At 34.3% G+C, this 25,284-nt stretch overlaps 2 protein-coding genes across 5 annotated transcripts in view; one reads left to right on the top strand and one right to left on the bottom strand.

Annotated features, from left to right (window-relative positions):
- Window position 1: 1 nt before the first annotated feature.
- On the bottom strand, window positions 2-3,127 carry LOC139498031 (uncharacterized). The gene is made up of 2 exons (XM_071286338.1): window positions 2,443-3,127; window positions 2-501 (listed from the first exon to the last, which is right to left on the bottom strand). The coding sequence occupies exons 1-2, from the start codon at window positions 3,107-3,109 to the stop codon at window positions 107-109; spliced, it is 1,062 nt and encodes a 353-aa protein (XP_071142439.1). The 5' UTR covers window positions 3,110-3,127; the 3' UTR covers window positions 2-106.
- A 12,506-nt stretch (window positions 3,128-15,633) lies between these two features.
- The window catches only part of LOC139498029 (neural cell adhesion molecule 1-like), a 32,566-nt gene continuing 22,915 nt past the window's right edge, over window positions 15,634-25,284 (top strand). Inside the window, exon 1 of one of the 4 annotated variants that reach the window (XM_071286336.1) lies at window positions 15,634-16,263. In XM_071286336.1, coding sequence (XP_071142437.1) covers window positions 16,143-16,263 — 121 coding nt within the window. In that variant the 5' untranslated portion in view covers window positions 15,634-16,142. The remainder of the gene's footprint in view (window positions 16,264-25,284) is intronic. The other 3 variants (XM_071286334.1, XM_071286335.1, XM_071286337.1) reach the window with 3 other exon arrangements.

The following is a 25,284-nucleotide window of genomic DNA, read 5'->3' as shown; positions in this document are numbered from 1 at the left end:
ATGTTAGTCCATTGCATAATTTGAAATTACCTAATTTTTATTTTTTATTCTTTGATTTTCAAAAACTATCATTGTCCGACTCGTGTCTACACGTATAATGATATAATTAAATCTTTACGATTGTTAAACAAGTCGACGGATTGAGTATAATGTTGTCGGACTCTGCTTTTACGACGATGGTATCGCCTGCTACCAGTTCTACAGCTCCCATTCCAGAACCAGATGTCTCAGCGTGCAGAGATTCCAGAGTACCACTACTTGTATACAAAACGGACATCATCTGGGAGTTTCTGAATATTTTAATAAAAGCGGAGGTCGAAAAAGTTATCAAATTCATGAATACAACATACAGTCCACTTTCTCTGCACGTGAAAACCCCCGTTGTGGTAAAAGCTGATAAGTTCTGTATTCCTTCGTGAAATAAAACACGTGGAAACTTGATTACATCCGGTTTGCTCATTGATGGAAATGCAGTCGCTGAAGTACAAGATGTCAATGCAACTGAAAAGAAAAAAATAAAACGAATTTATTTGTGTTTGTGAAACTAGTTTTGTAAATTCGAAATTGCGAATGTGTAATTGATTCAGTACCACTGTGAACTCAGACATTGTGAATAACCTTATTTACCCCGGATGTGGTCGCAATGACAAATTTAAAACAATTCAATTAAAAAAACTTACAGCCTGATTCATGGAAGAGACAACATACGAAATACAAATATAATAAACAGCAACAAACGACAAATACTGAAGGTTAATGCCATTTTGCATTAAATTGCGAAGTCGAAAACTCAACAACATGAAATGGTTTCATTTCTCGTTTTCGTCTTCGTATTTTGCGTTTTCTGCCTGTAGAATATGAAAGGCAAAAAGGGGAAAAAACGGGAGCGCTTCATTCAAACAATGTGCGCACGGTCAACGCTTTTACAATCCCATGAAGTTACAAAAAGAAGCATTCAATACTCATAATTACATTTTTTAGCTAGGATCATGAAAACACGATTTCTATCAAGTTTTTATTTAATTTACATGTGCACTTTATTGTGGGACATCGTGTCCTCATGAATGATAAATTTTATTGTGTGATGAAGTTGGTTAAGGAATAACGCGTGATTGCAGTGAGCCAATCAGACATATCCAGAAATCGACGCCACTTTGCTTATTTGCATATTATACTAAAGAAATCGGATACGGGTCACGGAAATTATATTGAAATGATAAGGGAATTTTGAAAAAATATCTCTTTTAACTTTTATTTAAGTGATAGACTGGTTGCCGTGGCAGAAAATAAATATACACAACAATATACACACCATTGAAACGAAACATAATGACTGTTCCTGAGCTATTATAAAAATCGAAGCGAGAGGCTTTTAACATTGCAATATAAAATACAGGCTAAAATGGCTGAAACGTCAAATTTGCAAACTTCGTGTCGAAAATTGGCTAACAAGGTCATTAGAAAAACAGGTTGCCGGGATGAAATTTAAAACTTGAATGTCCAAAGAATAAGCAAGTCCAGACCTTGTATGTGTAGTCGTTAAACTCTAGGTTCCCACGTAAAGTGAAAATGGCACTATTTCAAGAATAATTAACTCACGAAAACACGAACAAATGACTAAATTCGCGTTCATTGTTTTCATTTTGACCGCCTGACAACTTTACGGAAATACCAGAGTGATTATAATCAAGGACTCTGTGACGGGCAACTTATAATATCCGTGTTTTAAAGATTTTATTGATATCAAGCCAGTCCAGTTCAAACTATTATCACGTGGTACAATTCTCATTTACATATTATGAATATTAATTAGCAAAAGCCTTACTAATTTCTGGCTATGAATAATCTGGAATAACGTAATATAATGAAACATACATCTAATGTAATTATCAAAATTTGACTGCTGACAACAATCGAAAAGAATTCCAGAATGAGTTTTTATTTCAAATAAAATGAAACATTCCTGACAGCACGTGCTTCCGGTGACGTCACAAAAATACACACAAAACATACAAAGCACTTGATGTTACAGGTTGTTCCATGCGTGTTAGTCATGTATGATTTCTTTTTATTTTAGTTCATCTATATGTTTGAAGTTTAATAATGCCTCCATTATCACTGAACTAGTACACATTTTTGTTAAGAGGCCATCTGAAACACGCCTTGTGTGTGGTATTTTCTCGCTGTATTGAAGACCCATTGGTGGCCTTCGGCTGTTTTCTGCTCTTTGGTCGGGTTGTTGTATCTTTGACACATTCCTCATTTCCATTCTCAATTTTACTTTGTTTATACTTTTCTTTTCTTTGTATATATATGTATACTAGACTATTGTTGTTTCTTTTTGTTATTCTCTTATTAATGCCATATATTTTATTATGTTTCTTGTGAGCCTATTTAATGGATATAAACCATCGTCTTCTACTACTCGACCGGACGACTTACCTTTAGATGCCATTGTTTTGAACTTCTGTTGCAGGGATTCCTGTGTCACGTTAATACGCTTAAAGCTTTGATTCACATTTTCTTCATTAGCATTACTTTTCCTAAGAAGTGCGATAAAGTCCTGCTTCCGAGCGATACTATCTAACTTCAAGTCATTTACGTCACTTTTCAAGATGTGAAGCTCCTGTGTTAACGATGAACAATCCGGGGTTGAATTATTGATTTGCTTCAATTCCGAAAAACTGTTTACATTTTTTAGTGCGTTTATATCTCTTTCTACTGCAAATGTCCTTTTTGATATGTTAATTTGTTCCTTTAAAACAACTTGATAATTGACAGCCAACAAATCGGTTTCATTTTGTAAGTTTTGAAGGATTATGTCAGAACAAGCATATGTTTTGTTCTCTAATAGATTAATTTTTGCCTTCATAATTTCGTTTTCCTGTTCTACAGCAAACATTCGCCCATGTACCTTCGTAACGTACTGTTCCAAACGTAACCTGGATTGTCGTTCTTGGTATATCATATCCATTAATGTATTGTAGTGACTGTCGGTTAAAAAGGCTCCATTGTTAGTCCCAGGTCTCGTTGTTTTATCATTCAACAAAAAAGAACACGAAAAGTCAAACACCAAGGCAAAAAACACAAGTGATTTAAAACCTTTCATTATCGTTTCTGTTTTTTAATGAACTGATATCTGTGTTAAAAAGAGTAATGTAAACTTCCTTGTCGGTTTAAAATTCTTCTATTTCTATGTATATTCAACTATTTTGTGGATTTTTACTGATAAAGATACATGTATTGATTATTGCACTTCGAATTTACCATAAACGTACATATGTTTATATATATACTATATAAAAGTAAATAGTTATTCTGCGTCACTTGTTCACTGTTGGAGAATTGTCTAATTGGCAATCATAGTGTAACGGTTATTGGTTCGGGATTTTATACTAGTTTTTATGGTGTTCGTACTATCAATAAAGTTTGAGAACTGCAGACGTCTTTTTTCACAGCCAAGCTTTTGTTGATATCTGCTATTTGCGGTGACGAAGGAAGTGCTTTAGACATCACACTGGTATCAAAAGTAGTGATGATTGTGAATTTGTTTGACTGAGAAGCTTGAAAATTCATCTGAAAGTTTCCAAGTCGGAAAACCACGTAAGTCGACGATTGGGAAATCTAGAAGCGGATCTACGTCAAACACATTCCAAACATAAATATTGTATGATTTTTATACTTTGAATACTAAAAATTGTTTAAATTTTACAAAAAATTTAGCTGACGAAATTTTGCATTTGAAAAAAATATAGTTCCGGTTGCTTCGACCTCGTCACCAAATTACCGGACATACAACATTTTCTAACATTTAAAAATAAAATGTTTAGTAAATATTTGCATTTTATATCATAATAATTTGCATAGTATTGAACTGTTTCATGTGATACTTGTTCTTAAAGTATGAAGAATTTCACAGTCCAAAGGGTACATCGACAAGAGGTACAAAAAATTAGGAAAAGCTACTGACAAAATATTAATCCAGTTCAATAGAATTAAAGACTTTGGTTTTTCAAAAACAAGGAACTATAAAATTTATTTGCATTCCCCCATATTCTGCGTCAATTTATAATCAAGAAAGAGGTCATAAATACAGATACTTTTTTGGAAACAGACGAGTTCATCAAACAGGAAGCTTTTGAACACACAAATTGAACAGTTAAACACATCTCTTTGGAGGAATACGCTTAAATTTCAGACAGATACTAGTATTTTTAAAACAAGACCACACAAAAGACAGCATATTAATTTTAACCTAAGAGACGGGCTATATCCTTAAAGAATATTGACACAAAAGTGGTTGGTTACTGAAAAATTATTACACCAGGGTTTTCGATATCACAAACTAGTCAAAACATTTACTAAATTTTATCATCGGTATAAAGACATCATTCGTAAATATAGCTCAACATGCAGACTTCTAATACGTTCACATCCAATTGTTTATGGTAATATTCTTTATAAAGCACAAAGGTGTCAGTATTCACCTCAGAAACTTACAAAACCTTTGAATAGACTTATTAAGAAGGGATATAATTACGATACTGTTGTCAAGTCATTAAAGATTGCATATTTTGGCGTTAATATTGAGTCACTGATAAGGTCTTTGCATCGGAACTAAACACATTTATTCTAAAAACAGTTGTTGGCATGACACGGGTTATGTTATGTTATGATGGTATGATACTAAACCCCTAACGGGAAGGATTGTGCCTGATGTTCATATGATGAAATCATAATCTTTCAGTCAGTTTAATTGAAGTCTGGAGCTGGCATGTCAGTTAACTGCTAGTAGTCTGTTGTTATTTATGTATTATTGTCATTTTGTTTATTTTCTTTGGTTACATCTTCTGACATCAGACTCGGATTTCTCTTGAACTGAATTTTAATGTGCGTTTTGTTATGCGTTTACTTTACTACATTGGTTAGAGGTATAGGGGGAGGGTTGAGATCTCACAAACATGTTTAACCCCGCCGCATTTATGCGCCTGTCCCAAGTCAGGAGCCTCTGGCCTTGTTAGTCTTGTATTATTTTAATTTTAGTTTCTTGTGTACAATTTGGAAATTAGTATGGCGTTCATTATCACTGGACTAGTATATATTTGTTTATGGGCCAGCTGAGGGACGCCTCCGGGTGCGGGAATTTCTCGCTACATTGAAGACCTGTTGGTGACCCTCTGCTGTTGTTTTTTATTTGGTCGGGTTGTTGTCTCTTTAACACATTCCCCATTTCCATTCTCAATTTTATTGGGAAGGTTACAACTTGCCGTATGTCAAGAGTGTTGGTCAGATAGGGAATCATTTTCAGTACACGTCGATCCACAGGAATTACAATCTTTATAAATTACAATTAAATAACAGACATGAATGCGATACAGTAATCGAGACGGGTAATGATAGAAGAGTCAGCGAAGATTACCAGTTCAATGGTGATCAGTTAGGCATAAAAATGCTTAACGTGTAAGAAAGAATGGATAATGACAAGGGAACCTTGGCTGACAGGATGTGGTTTCTGCCAATACAATACAACTAGTCTACCAACAAAGTAGAACTTTAGAAGAGTTAAATAAAAAAAAATCCATACCTTTTTGCAGAACTGGGAGACATTAAAATAGGATCATAAGAGCACAGGAACAAGCACTTCCAGTTTAACAGACGACGATTTCTCTGGATCTTCTATTTGTGCAAAGTATAGATTATCTGATGCCAATGATGAACACTTAGACCCTAAATTATGTGAAAACAAACCAGTTGACAGTTTCCAGAATGACCAAGGGAACAGTCTCAGACCATTTGTGTCCGATCAAGATAGCAAGCCGACATTAGATTTACAGTTCAGTCGTAGGGACAGTCCCAGACCACCTTCATTCAATTTAGATGATGACAGACAGACCGGGAGTTTGCAGTTTGGTCGCGGGAACAGTCCCGGGCCAACTGCGAATTAACGAATGAATAATTTGCTGAAGTAGTAAGGCGATTAGTTTCTAGAGCATACTTAACAAGTAGTATCTAGCTACAAGAGGAACTAGCAGCGGGACACTTTTTGAAGGGCCAGAAGAACCCCAAAATAGCATATAAAGCTTTAAATCGTCGACCTAAGACTGTATCTTCAGCACTAGATATTGTAGTACAACTACAACACAATTACCATGCTACGTTCGGATAAGATGTTGATTTGAATACAAAACAACGGTCCAGACGCGTTACCTAGAAAGACGAGAATGACGTAGATGAAAACAGTTATTACCAATAAGAAGAGATGGAAACAGTTAGACGGTTGGCAACTTCATTTCGGAAACCAGATAATTAAAGTTTACAGAATAAAATCAAAGCACTGAAAGATTTTTAGAAAGGTCCATGTTGAAAGATTCAAAACCAACTTCCTCGACAACACAACCAACGGAATATTATTCTTGTGGTGATAAAGGCCATTATAAACGTGATTGTCCTAAATGATCACGCTCCCCAAACCCTATCAGCAGACAAGAGACTGGCACTGATCGTGAAAGGAGACCTGTTTATAAGATCGGCAGGGGATAAGGTTCATTCATTCCTTTTCAAGTCAATGACAATAAGGTCGATGCTTGTGTTGAGCAAACGCAACGGTACTTTCAAGTTATTTAGGGTTGAGCGGTACTACGGGTATGAAAGCTTGGTTGTTGAATGCAGAAAACGGATAAGAAATGGCATGGAGGCCGACATGAATGTGGTTCCAAAGCTTAGACTACGAAAGACAAAGATCATTTGGCAAGTATGCACTGCGCCGATGAGAAACGATATCTTAATTGGACTGGACTTATTGAAAGAAGTAGATAGTATAATAATGACCAGACAAGGTAATCTGCTGATAAAAGATGAGCTTATTCTAGGACGGTATCGAAAAGAAACTCAATACCAAATATCTAGAGTTACGGTTGCAATGGAAACCACTTTGTAGCCCATGGCAGAGACAGATGTGATTGGAAGGGCGACGGTTTAAAAGAAAGTGCTGTTTTGGACCCGGCATCTTTACAAAACGGTTGCCACACTGGATTCTTTTACTGGAAATGAAAGAAAAAATACCAATTAGTGTTATATATCCAACTCAACAGAAAGCTTGGACATTGACAATGGGGATCCTGATACCGACAACAGAGACATACCTTATTATACAGACAGTTTGCCAGAATATTTAGGACCCATTATGGATTCAACAGGAGACAACCTTTTATCTGAAAAGAAAAAAAGAGGTTGCAAGACAATTGACTATATGAAAATCAACGCAGTAACTAGCAAAGACTCGTATCGTCTTCCGAATATCGAAGAATGTTTAGACACCTTAGCAGGAGCGAGTGTATTTTCGACACTGGACCTCCAGAGTGGGTAGCATCAAATAGTAGTTGCACCCAGGATCGATGCCTAACAGCATTCACAACTCGTTTCGAACTGTTTGAATACACTCGAATACTGTTTGAGCTATATGTGGAGCACCAGGAACCTTTCAACGTGTAGTAATTAGTCCTGCGAGGTCTGCAGTGGGAAATGGTTCTTATATTCCTTGACTATGTAATAATAGCCAGATTTTTGATCTCACATAAGTCACCTTACTCATGTATTTGAAAGAGTTAGTGATCATGGTCTCAAAATCAAACCCATCAAATGTAAACTGTTTCTGAGACATTATATCAGTGCAAAGGTTATAGAGACCAATTATGGACTTACCGATACTTTTAAAGATTAGTCAGTTCCCTCCAATGTTAAGGAGCTTCATACATTTTTATGATTGACCAACTACTACTGGCGATTTATTTCAAAATATGCCGACATTGCGGATCCCTTGTACCGTTTACTACCCAAAGAATGTACGTTTACATGGAGGACAGACCAACAGCTGGTATTCGACTCGCTAAAGACTCTCCTAACGTCAAAGCCTATTTCAGATTATCAACCCCCGCAGCAGACATTTATTCTTGACAAAGACCAATCAAACACTTCAATTGGAGCTGTTCTGTCACAGATACAGGAAGATGTGGAAAAAGTTATAGGCTACACCAGCCGACGTCTTAGTTCTGCTCAGGAGAAAGATTGTGTGACTCGTAAGGAGCTTCTTGCCGTGGTATCTTTTACAGAGAAATTCAATCATTATTTACTTGGACAAAGATTCCTTTTGAGTACAGACCATAGCTCCCTAACTTGGCTCTACCGTTTCAAGAGCCCGCAGGGTCAACTTGCCCGCTGGCTTGAACAGCTCAGTCAATTTGACATATTATTCCAGCATCGAATTAGAAAAGACCACTGCAACGCTGAGGCACTGTCTCGATATCCAGAGACAAGTCATGTTTGTGACAAAGCAGGAATGGACCCGCTAACATTGCCATGGTATGGCTGCCAACACTGCACACACAATGGGAAAAATTGAAGCAGACAGTGATGATGTCCTTCCAATAGCCACGAGAAGAATTACAGCAAGTGATCCAAATGATAACACAAATAGTCATTGTACATGGATAGAGGGCTATTCGCGCATGCAACTTCAAGAGGAACAACTTAAAGATTCAGTAGTTAACTGAACTTAATTGAATGGATGAAACACGGACCTCCAGAACGCAACACCATAGTTAAATAATGTCCCACCTTAGGACATTATTGGCTTTGCTTTCAACAACTAAGCATGAGAGATGGAATCGTTTACTGAAAATGGAAAACAATTGATGATTAGAAGGAGCTTTTAATCGTTCCGGAGAGTCTAAAGAAGGAAGTTTTAGAAGTATGTCACAAATCAGTACTTGCAGCGCATCCTTGAATTAACCGCACAGTTGAAAAGTTTCGGATAAATTTTATTGGTATGGCATGAGAAATGACGTAGCTTCTTTTATATCTTGCAGTCAGCAGTGTGCAGTTAACAAGAAAAGCACGAAAGTTAGCTATGCACCAATGCAAACTTATCAGACTGGAGTACCACTGGACCGCATACAGCTAGATATTCTCGGACCATTCCCAAAATCCCGCCGAGGAAGTTAATATGTCTTTGCTCTTGTGGACTAGTTCGCAAGCGGACAGAGGCCTATCCGTTAGCAGACCAAACAGCCAAAACCGTTGCAGAAACAGTGGTCAGAGAATTTTTTCTCGTTTTGGAATAACGTTAGAGTTCCACACGGATCAAGGTAAAAATTTCGATTGTGGCTTAATGCGACGACCAGGACAACTACTTGGATGGACAAAAACAAGAAAAACACCTTACCACCCTAGTTCAAATGGGCTAGTTGAAAGATTTAACAGGACCTTGTTACAAATGATGAGATGTTTTGTCAGTCAGAGTAAAGATAATTGGGATGAACATCTATTAACAGTGCATATCGGAGTACATCTAACACAAGCACTGGACTGACACCTAACAGACTTACGTTGGGCCGTGAGGTACACCTCCCGCAAGAACTTATTTTTGGAATACAAGAGAAATCAAATGGTGACTATGAATACTATGTTGATAGATTGTCCTCTTCTTTACAGAAATGCCACGAATTTGCAAGAAAGTCCTTAAAGAGAACATCAGAAACGACTATATGAAGCATGTAAACATGAGCATACGTTTGAAAGGAGATCTTGTCTACGCTATGGATACGGCAAAGAAAATAAAGCTCCAAGCTCAATGGAAAGAACCTTATGTGGTGAGCAAACGTTTAGATAAAGATTATATGAAATCGATAATCAAAAGACTACAACTGTGTTGCACCATGCTAGACTTAATCCAGCTATGATGTATTCAGTACCTCTTTGGATAACTCGCCAGCGAAGAAAACTTAAAAACATTAAAGCGGATGTGCTTAATATCCCCGAAGTAGAAACTTGCCTACTCGAAATTCTTGAAGATAAAGTATCAGACCTAGATGAGGTAAGCGTGAATGATTCAAATGGTCCACTTGGGCCGAGGACACAGGATCCATACTGTGGGACTGTGAATGATTACGATAGGCAATCACAGGAGTTGGTTGCCGTAATTTCTGATAAGTAGGATGCGTTTACCGACGATGAATCTGACAGTTTAAGGAAAGATAATTCAGGATTAGAAGATCAAACCATCGTTTCCTTTAAACAGACTATACAGCGTTTGGATTCAGGAGTCAACATAATTGAAAATACAATCAACGATTCAACAATACAAGATGTTGAAACAGAACAAAAGGAGATTATATCACTTGATTCGGGGGGACTAAGTCCAGTCTCAAGTGGTAGTAAGACAAATGTAAACGTAACCAAGAAGACGGAGTCTCTCAATGATGCATTAAATCCAAAGGTTTCAACTAAGACAGATAACTGTTCAGATTTTAGTGAGTCGAGGACACAGGCTCCATGCTCATATGGGAATCACACGATAAGGGAAGAGCACCCACCTTAAATCAGTAGATATGGATGCAAAAATAAACCAACCGTTACGTTTCAAAGATGGACAATACACATTGTGCAAAAATTAGAGATATTTTTATTGAGAACCTTCTTTTTATAAATAAAAAGGGAATAGTGTAACGGTTATTGGGTTCGGGATTGGATACTAGTTTTTATGTTGTTCGTTCTATCAATAAAGTTTGAGTACTGCAGACTTCTGTTTGTCACAGCAAAGCTTTTGTTGATATCTGCTATTTGTAATGCCAAATAGGACCCACGCTACGAAGGAAGTGCTTTAGGCATCGATCACAATACCACTAAGGTTTTAACAATTATATATATTAACACTGTGAAGGAAGAATTTGCTATTCCGAAAATTATAATTACTTGAAAGACAAATTACCATTTGTTTGTTAATTCTAGTAAAAAGAAGACCCATACCACAATTTCAGTTCACTATTGATGGTCAAATTGCTGTCAAAATACATTTCAAAAAGGGAATTATAAGTCTGACATTTCTTATTGAGATCTAAAATAAACTAAAGTTACCATTCGAAAGGGAAAGTTAAATGTTGGTTTTAAATACAATAAAACGTTTTCATTAAATCAGGCTACTTCAATGTTATTTTTTCAGTGTAATTTGGAGGGACAAAGAAGGGATATGTATTCACGTTTGTTCCCCACCCCATATATATTTAGTACATTGAATTAAATTTTAGTATTCTAGCAAAAATGTGTTTGATTTTAAAATTGTTAATATATGTTTTAGAAATAATCAGAACTAGTTTATTAAACAGGTATCGATAATTTCGCTAAATTTCATACACTTACAGTGTAAAATAGAAAATTGCTGAGAATATCTGGCATTATAGAATCGAAATTATATAAATAAAAATTATGTTATCCATAAAATAGAGGACTCAGGTGGTGTTCAGTGCTATACTTTGTTACTAAAAACCGTTTTGATACGTTTCACGAACTTAACATGTTTTGTATTATGTAAACATTTGATTCTTAAAATCTAAATGTTCGACACAAAATATTATAAAGTTTCATTTTCAATAACAAATAATTTTCCTGTGTAAACTTAACCAACATGACTACAATCATGTGTTTTACTCAAGAACACTAGTATTGATCTCGAAAGAATGTCCTAGGTCGTATATTAAGCAGGTGCATAAAACTACAGGGAGATAACTCTGGTAAAGTCAGTTTGAATGTTTTAATCATGTCTTATTGTTAAGATAATATTAAGGGTCCCAACGATCTAAATTAATACTTGTAAAACTGCTTTATATCAAATGATTTTTTCCAATAAAGAGTGTGTTTCAGGTTTTTAAAATTTGTATATAACTTTACAAATTTCCAAAGCAGTTTTTAGTATATAACAAGAATATCAACTAGGAACACTTATATATCTTTAGCAAATACAGGAAAATTAGAAATAGATCAAAATTTTAAACAATAAAGCCCATTGTTGGATTTATCCCCCCCCCCTTCCCACGCTTCAACCCCTCAGTTGTTCAGAAATGGTACCTCCTTGAACATCACATCACCATATAGGTTGCATTTCTGTAAATACCCACATTACAATTTCCCATAGGAACTTCTTTTACGGCTAAAACTGTACCACGTTTACTATAAACTTTTGAAAAGAAACATAGCTAGAATGGAGGCTTCAAATGCACTAGTACTATTTTTTTAAATGTCAAAATATAGAGCTGTGCGGCATATTTTACAAAGTGTATATGTCAAAAACTTCAAGGAGTTTAATCTTACACTAACATGTTGTACTCCCCCTACCTTATGACTTATGTGTTATCTTATTTTATGCATGTTTATTTGTAACATTCCGAAGTTATGTCTCTACGAGATGAAACATAGAGATCATAACTGGGAACCAGTACATTAACAAAATAAATTGTCACCCCAAAAGAGGCGTGGTTCGAGAATTAGTGGAGTTTACAAAGAGTAACCTATAGTGTGAATTTCAATAACTGTAAAAATATTTATCATAGCAGTAGCTTTTCGACTGAGGATAATTTATCAAACCGATATAGCACGTTATACTGAGATATAAATTAAATGAGGTTATATCCATTGATGCTAAACAAAAGTATCACGTAAACAAATAAAAATAAGAGGATGCGGTATGATTGTCAATTAAACAAATCTCAACAAAGACCAAATGGCGTAGAGTTAATGACTATAGGTCGATCACTGTAAGGTCTTCGCCAGTTGCTTTCTTACGAGTATCAGGCAAACGGGGCGACGAAGTGCGAATCTTCTCGAAATTTTCTGGTGCACAGTTTTGGAGTATAACATAAAATCTTATCTGTTATCTACTTGTTGGTATAAGCAATTTTATACGGCTGAACCATTGACACCTCTAAAACTGATTTATCCATCGGATCAACACCAGTGATGGTGATACATGGCTGTGTACATTCTATATATACAACTCGTCTAAAAATCAGCCCAACAATGTTAAATCTGTAAATTTTTTGTTCTTCCCTCACCGTGATTCGAACTCATGCTACTGAGATATCGTGACACCAAATCGCCTGCACTGACTGTATCAGAAAATGGTATTGTTACAGATCAGCTGAATTATCTATTTTAAAGGTTGAATTTATAGCAACATTCAAATATAGGATTGCGTTGGATAAAAACCGCAATTTTTATACGTGTGCATCTAACAAATTCCGTTGTAGAGTGGTCATAAAACAGGACAAACAACATTTTCCAAAAGAACAAAAGAGTGAAAATACATATTTTAACACAACGCATTTGACTAACAGGCGAACAGCTGATGTTCTTAATTTAACCCTGCTGACTTCCATTGGCCACTGCCAAATAAATTGATCACAAGGTGTAACAAAATGGATCTCTATATCAATTTTATACCAAGAAAAAAACAATAAACTTGCGTCATGAGGTGTAGAGGGGTCATAATACAGCACAAACAACATTTTCCAAACTAGACCAAAAGAGTGAATAAACATATTTTAACAAAACGCATTTGACTAACAGGTCGAACAAATGATGTTCTTAATTACAAACCCTGCTACATATCAGTAATTCGTTTCAAAAGCGACAATCCCATCAACACGGTAGAAATGGTTTATGGAATTCTTAACTTGTTTATTTATTTTTTCTTTTCTCTCCGCTTCGTTGGCAGAGGCGGATCCAGCAATTTTCATAAGTGGGGGCCCACTGACTGACCTAAGAGGGGGGCCGATCTAGTCACGCTTCAGTGATTCCCAACATAAGCAACCACATTTTTCCCAAAAAAGGGGAGCCCGGGCCCCCTGCCCCCTGGTACCCAATTTCCTGTGGCGATTCTGATACACAATGTGCAAATACCTATATAGACATCCCGCTAACATGTTTAACCCCGCCACATTATTTATGTATGTGCCTGTCCCAAGTCAGGAGCCTTTAATTCAGTGGTTGTCGTTTGTTTATATGTTACATATTTGTTTTTAATTCATTTTTTTTACATAAATAAGGCAGTTAGTTTTCTCGTTTGAATTGTTTTACATTGTCTTATCGGGCCTTTTATAGCTGACTATGCGGTATGGGCTTTGCTCATTGTTGAAGGCCGTACGGTGACCTATAGTTGTTAATGTCTGTGTCATTTTGGTCTTTTGTGGATAGTCTCATTGGCAATCATACCACATCTTCTTTTTTATATACACATATTTTTTACACGTTTGCAATATAATTGAATGATTTTTTTTAATGTCAAAACGGTTAGATATTGAAATGTCATATTTATTACAATGCAGCTCTAAAAGCACAATCAAACCGATGATCTTATCTAAAGTATCCGTTTTTAAACTGAAATGTTACTAATCCGTTCCAGCTGGGAATTTATATTCTAGTGATGTCTCGATAATTCATATCGCCATCGACAACATGGATGGTAGGAATTGCAATAATTTTAATTAGTCTGGATTTCTTGACCTTTTTGTACTTTGATTAACAGATAACTGATTCCATCAAATATTGCTCTTTTTTTTCATTGGTTTATTTCCTTGATCACCATGTTATTTGTAACAATTTTATCTTGGTGAGTTTTCTTTAAATGAGCTTAGGTTTATGGAGCTATTAATTAAAAAGTGAACGGATTATTCTGGAGTTAACGTAGATTGTCAGCGCTAAAATTTCGTCTAGTAATGTTTGAAGTTTTAGTTTATTAATAAATTCGTGCGCCCACCAGAAACTAGGGGGAAATGCCTGTTGAAAAAAAAACCGAGTAAAGTAGTTTTTTAATTCACCGAAAGTATTGGAAAATGTTGCTTCCAGTAAAAAGTTTGTGTTACTATTAACGGGTAATTGTCCTTTCAAACAATTTCGTTAAAATATTAAATCTGTTATTCCTCGGTATTATAATTTAGGAAACACATACTGAGATATATGTATCATTATAAACAAATAACAACAAACTGACCTATTGTGGCACCGTTAAAGTCTACAATTCATCATAAGTCCACAACACCGCTAAAGTCCGCTGTGTACTTAAGAGCATCTGTGGACTTTAACGGTGCCACAACTCATAAAGTACACAGAAAGTACATCAGTTATTGCGCGACAGAGATTTGATAGACAGGACGCACTAATAATTTTCGTGATACTTAGCGATTCGTCGATATTTGCTTTATTATGTTTTAGCTCATAAGAGTCCACTACTGAGAACTGGGTTGCGTTCAATATCGTAGCGGCTTTATATACGTAGTGCTACGTAGATTTTGACTATTGAACGTGTAGCTATAGACTAGCTGCTACATAAATATTGATAGCAACTACGTAGCTGCTACGATATTAAACTCAACCCAGATAGTAAACAAATGTTATGATACTATTTTTCTTATTTACAAAATGATTTTACAGAATAAAGTTGATTTAAAAACAACAAATTTAGTTTTATTATGTATGACCTTAAATATAATGGTATTCAAAAAAAATAAAATTAACTTAAGAAAAAATGTGTTCCCAAGGAAAAAAACCACAATGCACCCCATTAATGCACACACAATTAAAACAAACACATACAAATTTTTTAAGATGAATGTTTGTTGCCTTATTTTTTAAGCAAAATAAATAGTGTATGAAAAAATATAGTTCCGTCCTTCTTATTCTGTGATTTTGTGTGGATTTTGATATTGTAATTACATACAAAGAACAACCTTATAAACTATAATATGTTAATAGAACACGGAAAACTAAATGTAATAGATGTTAGTGTCTCGCTTGATTAATACATTTAGTTGTAATCTTATAAAACACATACGTATGAAACAAAATAATCTAATAAAATACACACGTATGAAACAAAATACAGAAAATTACACTGATGGTTATTTTACAGATAAACATCGCCAATGATTTATCAATATGTTTATATACCGTTCTACAGAAAAAGTAATTCCGTGGTAATCTGATCTGTACAGTGCATTACTGAACAGCCGTAGATAAAGGTTATAGGCATATTAAACCTGTTGCAGTGCCAACGCGTGTATACATACTGTGCTAATATATACGTTAATTATTTCAAGGTTTGGGATTTATGAGATCTAATTATTGGTCATAAGAGGGACATACGATAGTGATTTTTTTTTCGGAATCATTTCGAGAGTTAGATGTGTTTGACCCGCTGCTTTTCGTGACCTCTTAGGATTTTTTATTGGAATTTAGTAATTTAAATATATGGAGTTATGAATGGGATATAATTATTGTTTCCAGAGCATTATTTTGTGTGTTTAATTTTTGTTGACATGGCTGACGTTGAAGAACCAAAAGACAGTCGTTTTGATGACGTTGACCTTGAGAGTATTTTAGCAAGGGTAGAAAGACGAGGACCTTTGACCTTTACTAGGAAGCGATGCTTATACCGAGGTGAGTTAATATACCAGCTTAAATAGTTAATTTGTGTGGAAATTGTGATTTTGTATCTTAATTCAAACACATCAGATCTATTTTTAAAGAACTGTATACTGAATTGGTCATGTACACAATAAATGTATAAAGTATACCAGATGCTGATCTATAATTTGAAAAAAGGGGGGTCAAACTAGATAACGTTTGGGAAAGGACATTACAAAAGTATTTGCTTGAATCAATATGTAGCTATTCAAAGGAAGGCCTAACTCCACCCTTTATCTGCTTTGTATACATCCAATGCAATAAACTCAAATGTCTGTCTTATAAAGAATTTGTTAGGAATTTGCTCAATTCATGCCAGAAACTTTCTAATTTCTTAAAACAGTATTGGCGAATAATAAAGAAACATATCGTCTTGATAATATACCTTAAGTGTTAATGTATAACTACTTATAAAAAGATATTAACTTTCTGTAAATAATTGACTCTTAGATGATCTCTGATGCAGGCGATATTGGTAAATAACTTATATCTATCTATATATATATATATCTATTTCTGTACATGTATGTTTCATGATGGAAGCATTTGCCATGTATACAAGATACACACCTATTCAGTCAGAAATGGCATGTTTGTTGTACTTTTGTCTGTTCTAGAATATAAGTGATAGATGTTAGGTATACGTCAATAAGACAGAAACCTAAAGACACGAGATACCAAAATAAACATGGATTCTTCAACAATAGGCAGGTGTCATAACAATTAAAAATAAACCACAAAGAATATACCAACACCACGGCCGACACTCGGCTAACCGAGAGATAGTCGGTTAATCTATATTGAGTATGCGGCTAAATCGGCGGTTGGTCTGTTAATCGGGTTGGTTATACGTCTGTTAAGAGTAAAACGCACAATTTTAATATTAAAATCTATTTAATATACAGATTTTAGGTACATTATAAGAATCAAATCAAAAAAAGAAAAGTGTCTGACAAAATGATATATATCATAGAACATTTTCCAACTGTAAAAACATTTCATAGTCTGCGCAGTTTTCATTAAAACTAAAAGGCATCGCGCAAGTATGTAGTATTTATGCTTATACGCATAGCAATTTTTGTAATGAAAGGCGAAAAAAACAATTTTAGATATCATTTAAAGGACACAAAATCGTACTTTGGTTCTAAAATATAAATTAAAATTAGTAAATATTTCATAATTGTAACATAACGTGAGTAATACCACGTTTTAGTGAACATTATGGGAATAAAGTCTGTTAATGGGTTGGACAAGTGGTGAATAAACATTATATAAACGCCAAATCATTTTCCAGGTTACATAACCATAATCATGATTATCATATGATATGATAAGTAATCATGTACAACATTACCTGAACAGTCTTTTTTTCTCATTGTATATATGGTTGAGAAAAAGGGGTGAGTTTTAAAGTCTTACTGCAGCAAATCATAGTCTGCTTCATGTAAAGTTATTTAAAAACGGTGACATAAACATTACCTCAGTGACAGAAACAGAATAAAAAGCAAAGCTCGTCATGCCCTATATATATATATATAAAATGACTGAATAAATAGTCAACGATCAATCTTACAGGGCGATGGATCATGTAATATGATTCTGTACACTACAAAATATAATATATAACAAGTCAAAAAGGGTACAACATCACCATTAAATAACTATAAAATGAACAAATATTAGATATTTCGGATAACAGATATCCTTCTTCAATAATAGCACGATGTCAAATGAATCATGTCAAAATATTCAAACTGAGAAACTTTTTCTAAATCTCCAAATTTATACAAGTTAAGCAAACACCACAGACGCTGATACAATTTTAAAATTTCCAAACACGTCACGGCGCAAAGATTACAAAGATATGCCAAATGAAAATAGTTATTTTCGATGTGAACTGGCACAACTCTAAATTTCCAAAGGTTGTGACAGTTTAGATGTTATAACTGCATTGAGGGCAGTCCTCAAACAAAAAAATCAGTAATCTTTGCGCCGTGTTTGGAAATTTTAAAATTGTATCAGCGTCTGTGGTGTTTGCTTAAATTGTATAAATTTGGAGATTTAGAAAAAGTTTCTCAGTTTGAATATTTTGACATGATTCATTTGACATCGTGCTATTATTGAAGAAGGATATCTGTTATCCGAAATATCTAATATTTGTTCATTTTATAGTTATTTAATGGTGATGTTATACCCTTTTTGACTTGTTATTATATACTTTTTTTATATATTTTATAACGCCCCATCATTTTATTTTCTATATTAATGATACCCTGACAAGACATGTTTTCCTTGAAAATAGTCGTTTTTATAGCAAGTTTCAAAGTAGTACCGATAGCTAGATAAAATTGTTTCGCGAGAATGTAGTCTTACATCATACAAATTACTATTATTCAAAGTTAATTGATAATGATTACGTAAAACTCTATACTGTACGCATATCTATTGGATAAGGCCACCTTAAACACCTTAGTTGTTTTGTGAACTACTGTGTTCAAGACAGTGCTAGGCCAGTGGTATTGTTTTCTCTTTTTTTCATTTTGAGAATGATGAGTAACTTTTATTGTCAACTAGAGACTTTGAAACACCAGGCGCCAGTCTGTAAGAACTCTGCTCTTTGTCTTATTTAGTTATTTTATAAGTAACCCTACAAAATACGGAAAAGTCATTGGTGGATGATTTTTTAGGGGGTGTCATTATGGAAATGTTAGCAAAACATTGTGAAAATGTCAAATTTATCTTAAATATGTAAATTGCAACATGATATAACGCAACCGTGTCAGCAAAACGGACATTTCTGTACTTATCGGTCCCTATTTTATCCTTTTGTCCATTTCACACTTTAATATAAAAAAACACATACATTTATATCAAAAATCCATAGTTTTACAAAGATTCAATAGGTTTACCATTGTTTTGGTTTTTTTCATGGACCAGATGGTTGTCAAACCTCGATCCCCTTTCAGCATTAAAGTTTAAGCTCTGAACAGGATGAAACAGGAAATAACTATGGTGTGGCCTCGGATAAAGTTTCTTTCGTGTCAATCAATCATATGGTTATGATCGAATCCACGTGAAGTTTCGGATTACTAAAGAACTGACATTTCTTGATCTCTTTATGAAGAATATTGTGCATATGTTTTTAATTAAATAACACACGTAATATCGATTTTTTATTATCTGCAGTAAAAGACGTCACTTCATCATACTTCCGTGTTTAAGAAACTGATTTTCCGTAATGATCAAAATATATATAACTACATTAATTGAGGCTCATTTAACTACAAATGTAAACTAGATCTTGTTTATTAGAATAAATTTCAGAAAAAAATAACGCCTTTATTAGGCTTAGAAATTGGTGAAGAGCGAAGTCACTAGTTTGAGGGGGAAACATATACAGCAATTTACTAACCAATCATTTGACCCCGATTAATTAACCTCTGTTATCCGACTAGGTGTAATTTACTAAAGCCCTCGGGCTTTTACCCTGTGTTAATACTTAATATCTATTTTACGCCTATCATCTTTTGAATGTTTTTATGCCACTTTAAGGGCTAACAGTTTTAAGTTCGTCCCAAAATTGGTTTCCGTTCTCTAACTTTACTTTTCCTCAACCAAATGTTATGAAACGTATACACAATGCTTATTACCACGTAATACAGATCAAGTTTAAAATTGGGTCGTGTCAATTTACCGTTCTTGAGGTATGCCCCTTCATAAACATAAAAATTGTTGAATCTTAGTTTCCGTTCTCAGGCTATTAACTTTAGTTTGTATCTACCAAATTAATGTTATGAAACTTATACACAATAATTATCATTTTTTTGTATTGTCACTTTTACCTTTTTTGCCTGTTAAACTTTTCTTGAGTTATGCCTGTTTACAAATGGAAAATTTACTGTCTTTTTGTTTTTGTTTCTGTTCTCTAACTTAAGTTAGCCACCACCATACAATATGAGACTTATACACAATACTTATTACCACAAAACTCAGATCAAGTACAAATTTGGTTAACTTCAATTTCACTGTTCTTCAGTTATGTCCCTTTATAACTTTCTATGATATGCAAGCGGGAGCATCATTTGTGTCCCATGGACATTCCCAATTTAGTTGTATACATTTTTATCATACATATTATTCCCATACATCTTCAATCTGTCACTGTTGCACTTAGATTGTTCTGTTTACACATGTTATAATTTCGTGGCACTATAAACTTTGAGTCTAAACGTAGCAGATGAGGTGAAATAATTAAAGAATCGAAATCATATCAAAATATCCAGTGTGCGAAAAATTCGTTTTGCGGTTCACTTCTGTATACATGGTGTATCATATAAATTATATTATCCATGCCTGAAAAAACATACTTCTGATAATCCGTGCAACTTATAATACTGTTATTTTAATCATTCCCCTCTTATTTTATTGATTTTGTATTAAAACTGTATCATAGATCTAATTTATTCGTTCAGTGTATGTTAAATTGTGTTAATATAACTTTCGATTGAGTGAAGCCATTTCAATTGATATTTTATTCTATGATGTGATGTAACACTACTGGTCCGAGACCACAATTGTTGTCCCTTGATTTTCGTTGTTCTTTATAGTCCCTAGTGTTGACAGTGGGTTACTTGCCATTAATTTTTATACCCCTTCCAAATTTATTTCTCCATGTGTAATGCCTCAAATTGCAAGTAGGGGGGTGAAATTACACTGTAAAAAAATTTGGGTCCAGAATGACATAGGTATAGATTTTTAACTATCTTGATAAACTCACCCAACATGAAGTCTCTTGGACGAGATACATGGATGTAAATATACAAATACAAAATCGCCTAATCTTGAGGGTTTATGAGATATCTAACAATTGAACAATCATGATATAAACACAAATCGGGACGTTAAATTAGATTACCATTTTAGTTTAAATGTCACCAGGCAAAAATTCCTGTCCCGTCTGGAACATTTTTATCCTCCACAGCGGGAACAGTCCAACTTACCACCCATCATCCCCCTATATTGCCTTCCCTTGTTTTCTATCTCTCCATCCAAGTCACAATTCATAAAAAGTAAACCATTATAGGTCAGAGTACGGTCTTCAACAATGAGCAAAGCCAATACCGCATATACATGTATATAAAGTCAGCTTTATTATATGTAAGATGTGGTATGAGTGCCAATGGGACAACTCTCCACCCAAGTCACAATTTGTAAACCATTATATAGGTCAAAGTACGGCCTTCAACTTGGAGCCTTGGCTTACATCGAACAGAAAGCTTTGTAAAATTGCAATGTGTTTATTACTTCCTAATTCTGTAAAACTCGGGCATTCTGTTTGCACAATAACCAAGTTCCCATGTGGCTATGTAAGTCGGACTATTTCTGAAACGAATGGAGCAATATCGTGTCAGGCTTAATAGACAATAAAAAGGGCGTGTCTATTACTGAGTAAACCAATCACAATTAAGTTTATGAAATTATGATTCAAAAATGATATAAAACAGATCAGTATACATACTTGACTGAAGTAAATACTGTACCAAGTCAAGAATATGACAGCTGATTTCAATTCATTCGATTTTTTTGTGCTTTTGATTTTGCCCTTTTTCTTGAAATTCAGTTTTATGTGTTGTTGTTCTAATCAGCAGTTCTTATTAATTATTGCGACAATGGCAGTCGTGTGTTTTGCGATTTTGCGGTTACTTCTGTGATTTTTTTCAAGTTACTGGTTAACCATGACAACAGTTTATTATGTAATGAGAAAAAAGGGGAACTGTTTTGACATTTTTAGTGATATTTATATATAATATATATATAGTTTAAGTATGTTTGTGTCCTTTAACAGCAACGGTCTAAATTAAACTTGCACAAGGCATCAAGTTGTTCATTTCTGAATTTCCCATACCAAAAATTGGACTTAGCCATTTCTGTTCATATTATGTGGAAACAACAGTCGTAAACCATGTTCCTTGCTTAAAAGACTCATAAAATACTAGATAACATTAAATGTATTCTTTCTTTTTTGCGACATATTTAGAAATGTTGTCAATCGTAGTTCATTGGAATGCATAGAATTTGGAGCATTTCCCTATAGCAATTTATTTGTCCCATTTGAATAAAAATGGTTGGTCACTGTAAACATCTAATTTACGTTCTGATTGCGTTGTACATTTCTCGAAGGACAGCCTTGTTGATTTCCATCATGAAGACCTGTACTTTAATTGCATTTTGTCAATGTGAGATCGTAGGTTTTGATTACGAAGTCAAACAGAAAACACTCTGAATATTCCCAGAAGAAACGGAATATATTCCATCTTATTTACCACAATGTATACATATTAGTTCTGACAAGCTTATCTCCCTTGTTGATAACATAAGACAACCGAAACATTGATTGACATACAAAAAGTTCGTAACAACAACTTTATCAATACTAAATAATTGGTTTCTAATGAGAGGAAACATGATACAGATAACATCACCAAAACATAATGAAAGCTATTCCATACTAACTGTCAGTCAATGATCTTCAATTTCTATGCAACACGCCATGATATACCTGCCGTACTTTAGTATAGATGTATGTCAAGGTTACGTTCAGGATCAGAGCTTACTCGCCTCAAACACGTTTTCGAACTGCATTGATGGCAATGTATTGATATTCTGTCATTCTTTTTCCTGTTGTTGCATTTCCTGTTACGAAATTAAAGAATAAGAAAATAATAACAGCACTTTTATAAATCTAGTACGTCAGTGACAATGACAAACATTATTATTACTTTTGCTAATAAGGATGTACTTTAATAGGTGAGGTTTTGGAATTTGTGTCAAATTTTCGGACTCCTTGGTGTTTTTCCATACAAAACAAGGTAAAATATTTTGCCCCATAACACCCATTTATTTTTTCATATAAGACTAAATAGCTCATGGAGGTCATTTACCAAAATTTAAGACGATTCTTAATTTTCTTTCTTTTGTTTTGGGACCCAAATAATACCAATGCAAACATAAGGTCAAAGTCCGAGTCAGCCTTTTCCCGCCATATTTTAAATCTCAAATATCTCGAAAAGGAGGGCCATGACCTATCAATATTTTTAGCTTATTTTTATCCTGAAAGAATGCGCTACCTGCTTATAGTATCAATTTTAAATTCTTGATTTATTAATTTTCGCCTAACCTCACCTAAGTACATCCTTAAGCATTGATTTTTGAACTCGATCTACAATGAATTTTTATTTTCTTAACCATGCCCAACAAAGTCCAGTGACAAGCATTTTTAGAACAATACCAAATTAATGGATGAATCAAATATTTCAAGTTCTGCATCATGCGCAAAGCGATTGACAATTAGGGGTTGGTATAAAATGTTACTTTATATATTGCGTGAGTGAGGCTATTGATGGGGGTCCTTCTCTATATTCTGTGTCCGGCAATAATTTCTATTATTTTTATCTTAGCACACCATAATTCCCTTATCTTAAATTTTGTTTGCCTAGTTTTCTATATTCTTTATTATTTGGGTCCTTTATTTTGCACCTTTTACCCATACTCTTTATTCTGTAAACCCCATTCTGACCCTCAGGAGTAACGTTAATCATGTAGCCTTTCATCATGAAACCCACGACAGAGTCGACAGAACTGTTCTTTTAAGTTCAAACTCTGCAGCATCCCAACACGGAGAATTTGTATGTCCCATCTATGCAATCGCACGTACGTATAGGGAAAATAGTACTATTATATTTTCCCAGTATTAGGTGGCATTTTGTTTAACCAATACAGGTGAAAAGAAGGAAGTCAACTTTGGGAGCGCTGTGATTGGATGTAAGGGTACAATATATATCTATACTATTAAACGAGAAGACCTCATTTTGGGTGTCGCTTCTCTTCTTTCCACAATAAATCAATCTAGATTTCGACAATATATGTCTCTTCGAAACGGTATTTAGAAGGCCATATAATTTACCCTCAATTTCAGATAGACTCTTGAATTATAAGAGTCAATATAGGATGAACGGATCAGGTAAACCGGTGGGAAAATATGATACAAGCCCAAACGAAAAAATATAAACGAGTCTAAATTGAAAACTACGTTCAAACCTATGATTGCGTTGGATAAAAACCGCAATTTGTATACGTGTGCATGTAAAACAAATTTCGTTGTAGAAGGGTCTAAATACAGCACAAACAACATTTTCCAAAAGACCAAAAAAGTGAAAAAGTATATTTAAACAAAACGCATTTGACTAAGAGGTCGAACAACTGATGTTCTTAAACCCTGCTGACTGCCATTGGATCTTAATATAATTTTAATACTAAACAGAAAACGATAAACTTGTGGCCAAGATGTTATGCCACAAACATATTATTTATCTATGAATAACTGCATTGTGTATACTTACAATATACATTGTTTAACCCATTAAAAATATTTTATGGAGACTTATTTCTAGAGACTTATTCGAAAAAAATCATAAATTTGGTTTAAAATGACGGTTGGCATGAAAAACATAAACAAGCTCCGTTGGAAGTTGGTCATGATACTATTTGGCTTCAATTGTTAAAACATAATAATAAAGTACTAACACCACACATAACTGTTTTGTCTAGGTTTTTGATTTAAAAAGTGGTAAATTTTGAAAATGTTAGTATTGTTGCCTATGTATATGGCAGAATAAATAGTACCGTTTTCCATATGTATACATGGTACATGATGCTAATGTAACTTTAACACGCGAGATGTCATGGTGGCATTATTTGTATCTCTTAGAAGAAAATGACAATTTCTAATTAACTAGCTGGCAACTCATGAACAATGGCAGCAGCAAACAGATTATTATATAATACTTAAAATCGGTAAATAGGGGCATAATGTATTGTATGGAGTGGAGTGTTGGAGTGGAGTATTGGCGTGGAGTGTTGGAGTGAACTTTTGGAGTGAGATTTTGGAGTGAAATTTTTGGAGTGAGATTTTGAAATGAAATTTTTGAGTGAGAT

Source organism: Mytilus edulis, chromosome 12 (genome assembly GCF_963676685.1).
Source record: "Mytilus edulis chromosome 12, xbMytEdul2.2, whole genome shotgun sequence".
NCBI classification, from domain to species: Eukaryota; Metazoa; Mollusca; class Bivalvia; order Mytilida; family Mytilidae; genus Mytilus; species Mytilus edulis.
This window is presented reverse-complemented; position numbering and strand designations above follow the sequence as displayed.

Excerpts from the sequence above, each read along its gene's own strand:
- LOC139498031 (XM_071286338.1), bottom strand. The coding sequence starts at position 3,109 with ATGAAAGGTTTTAAATCACTTGTGTTTTTTGCCTTGGTGTTTGACTTT. Across the intron at positions 502-2,442 it reads CAAAACAATGGCATCTAAAG|TTGCATTGACATCTTGTACT; the intron begins GTAAGTCGTCCG and ends TTTTCTTTTCAG.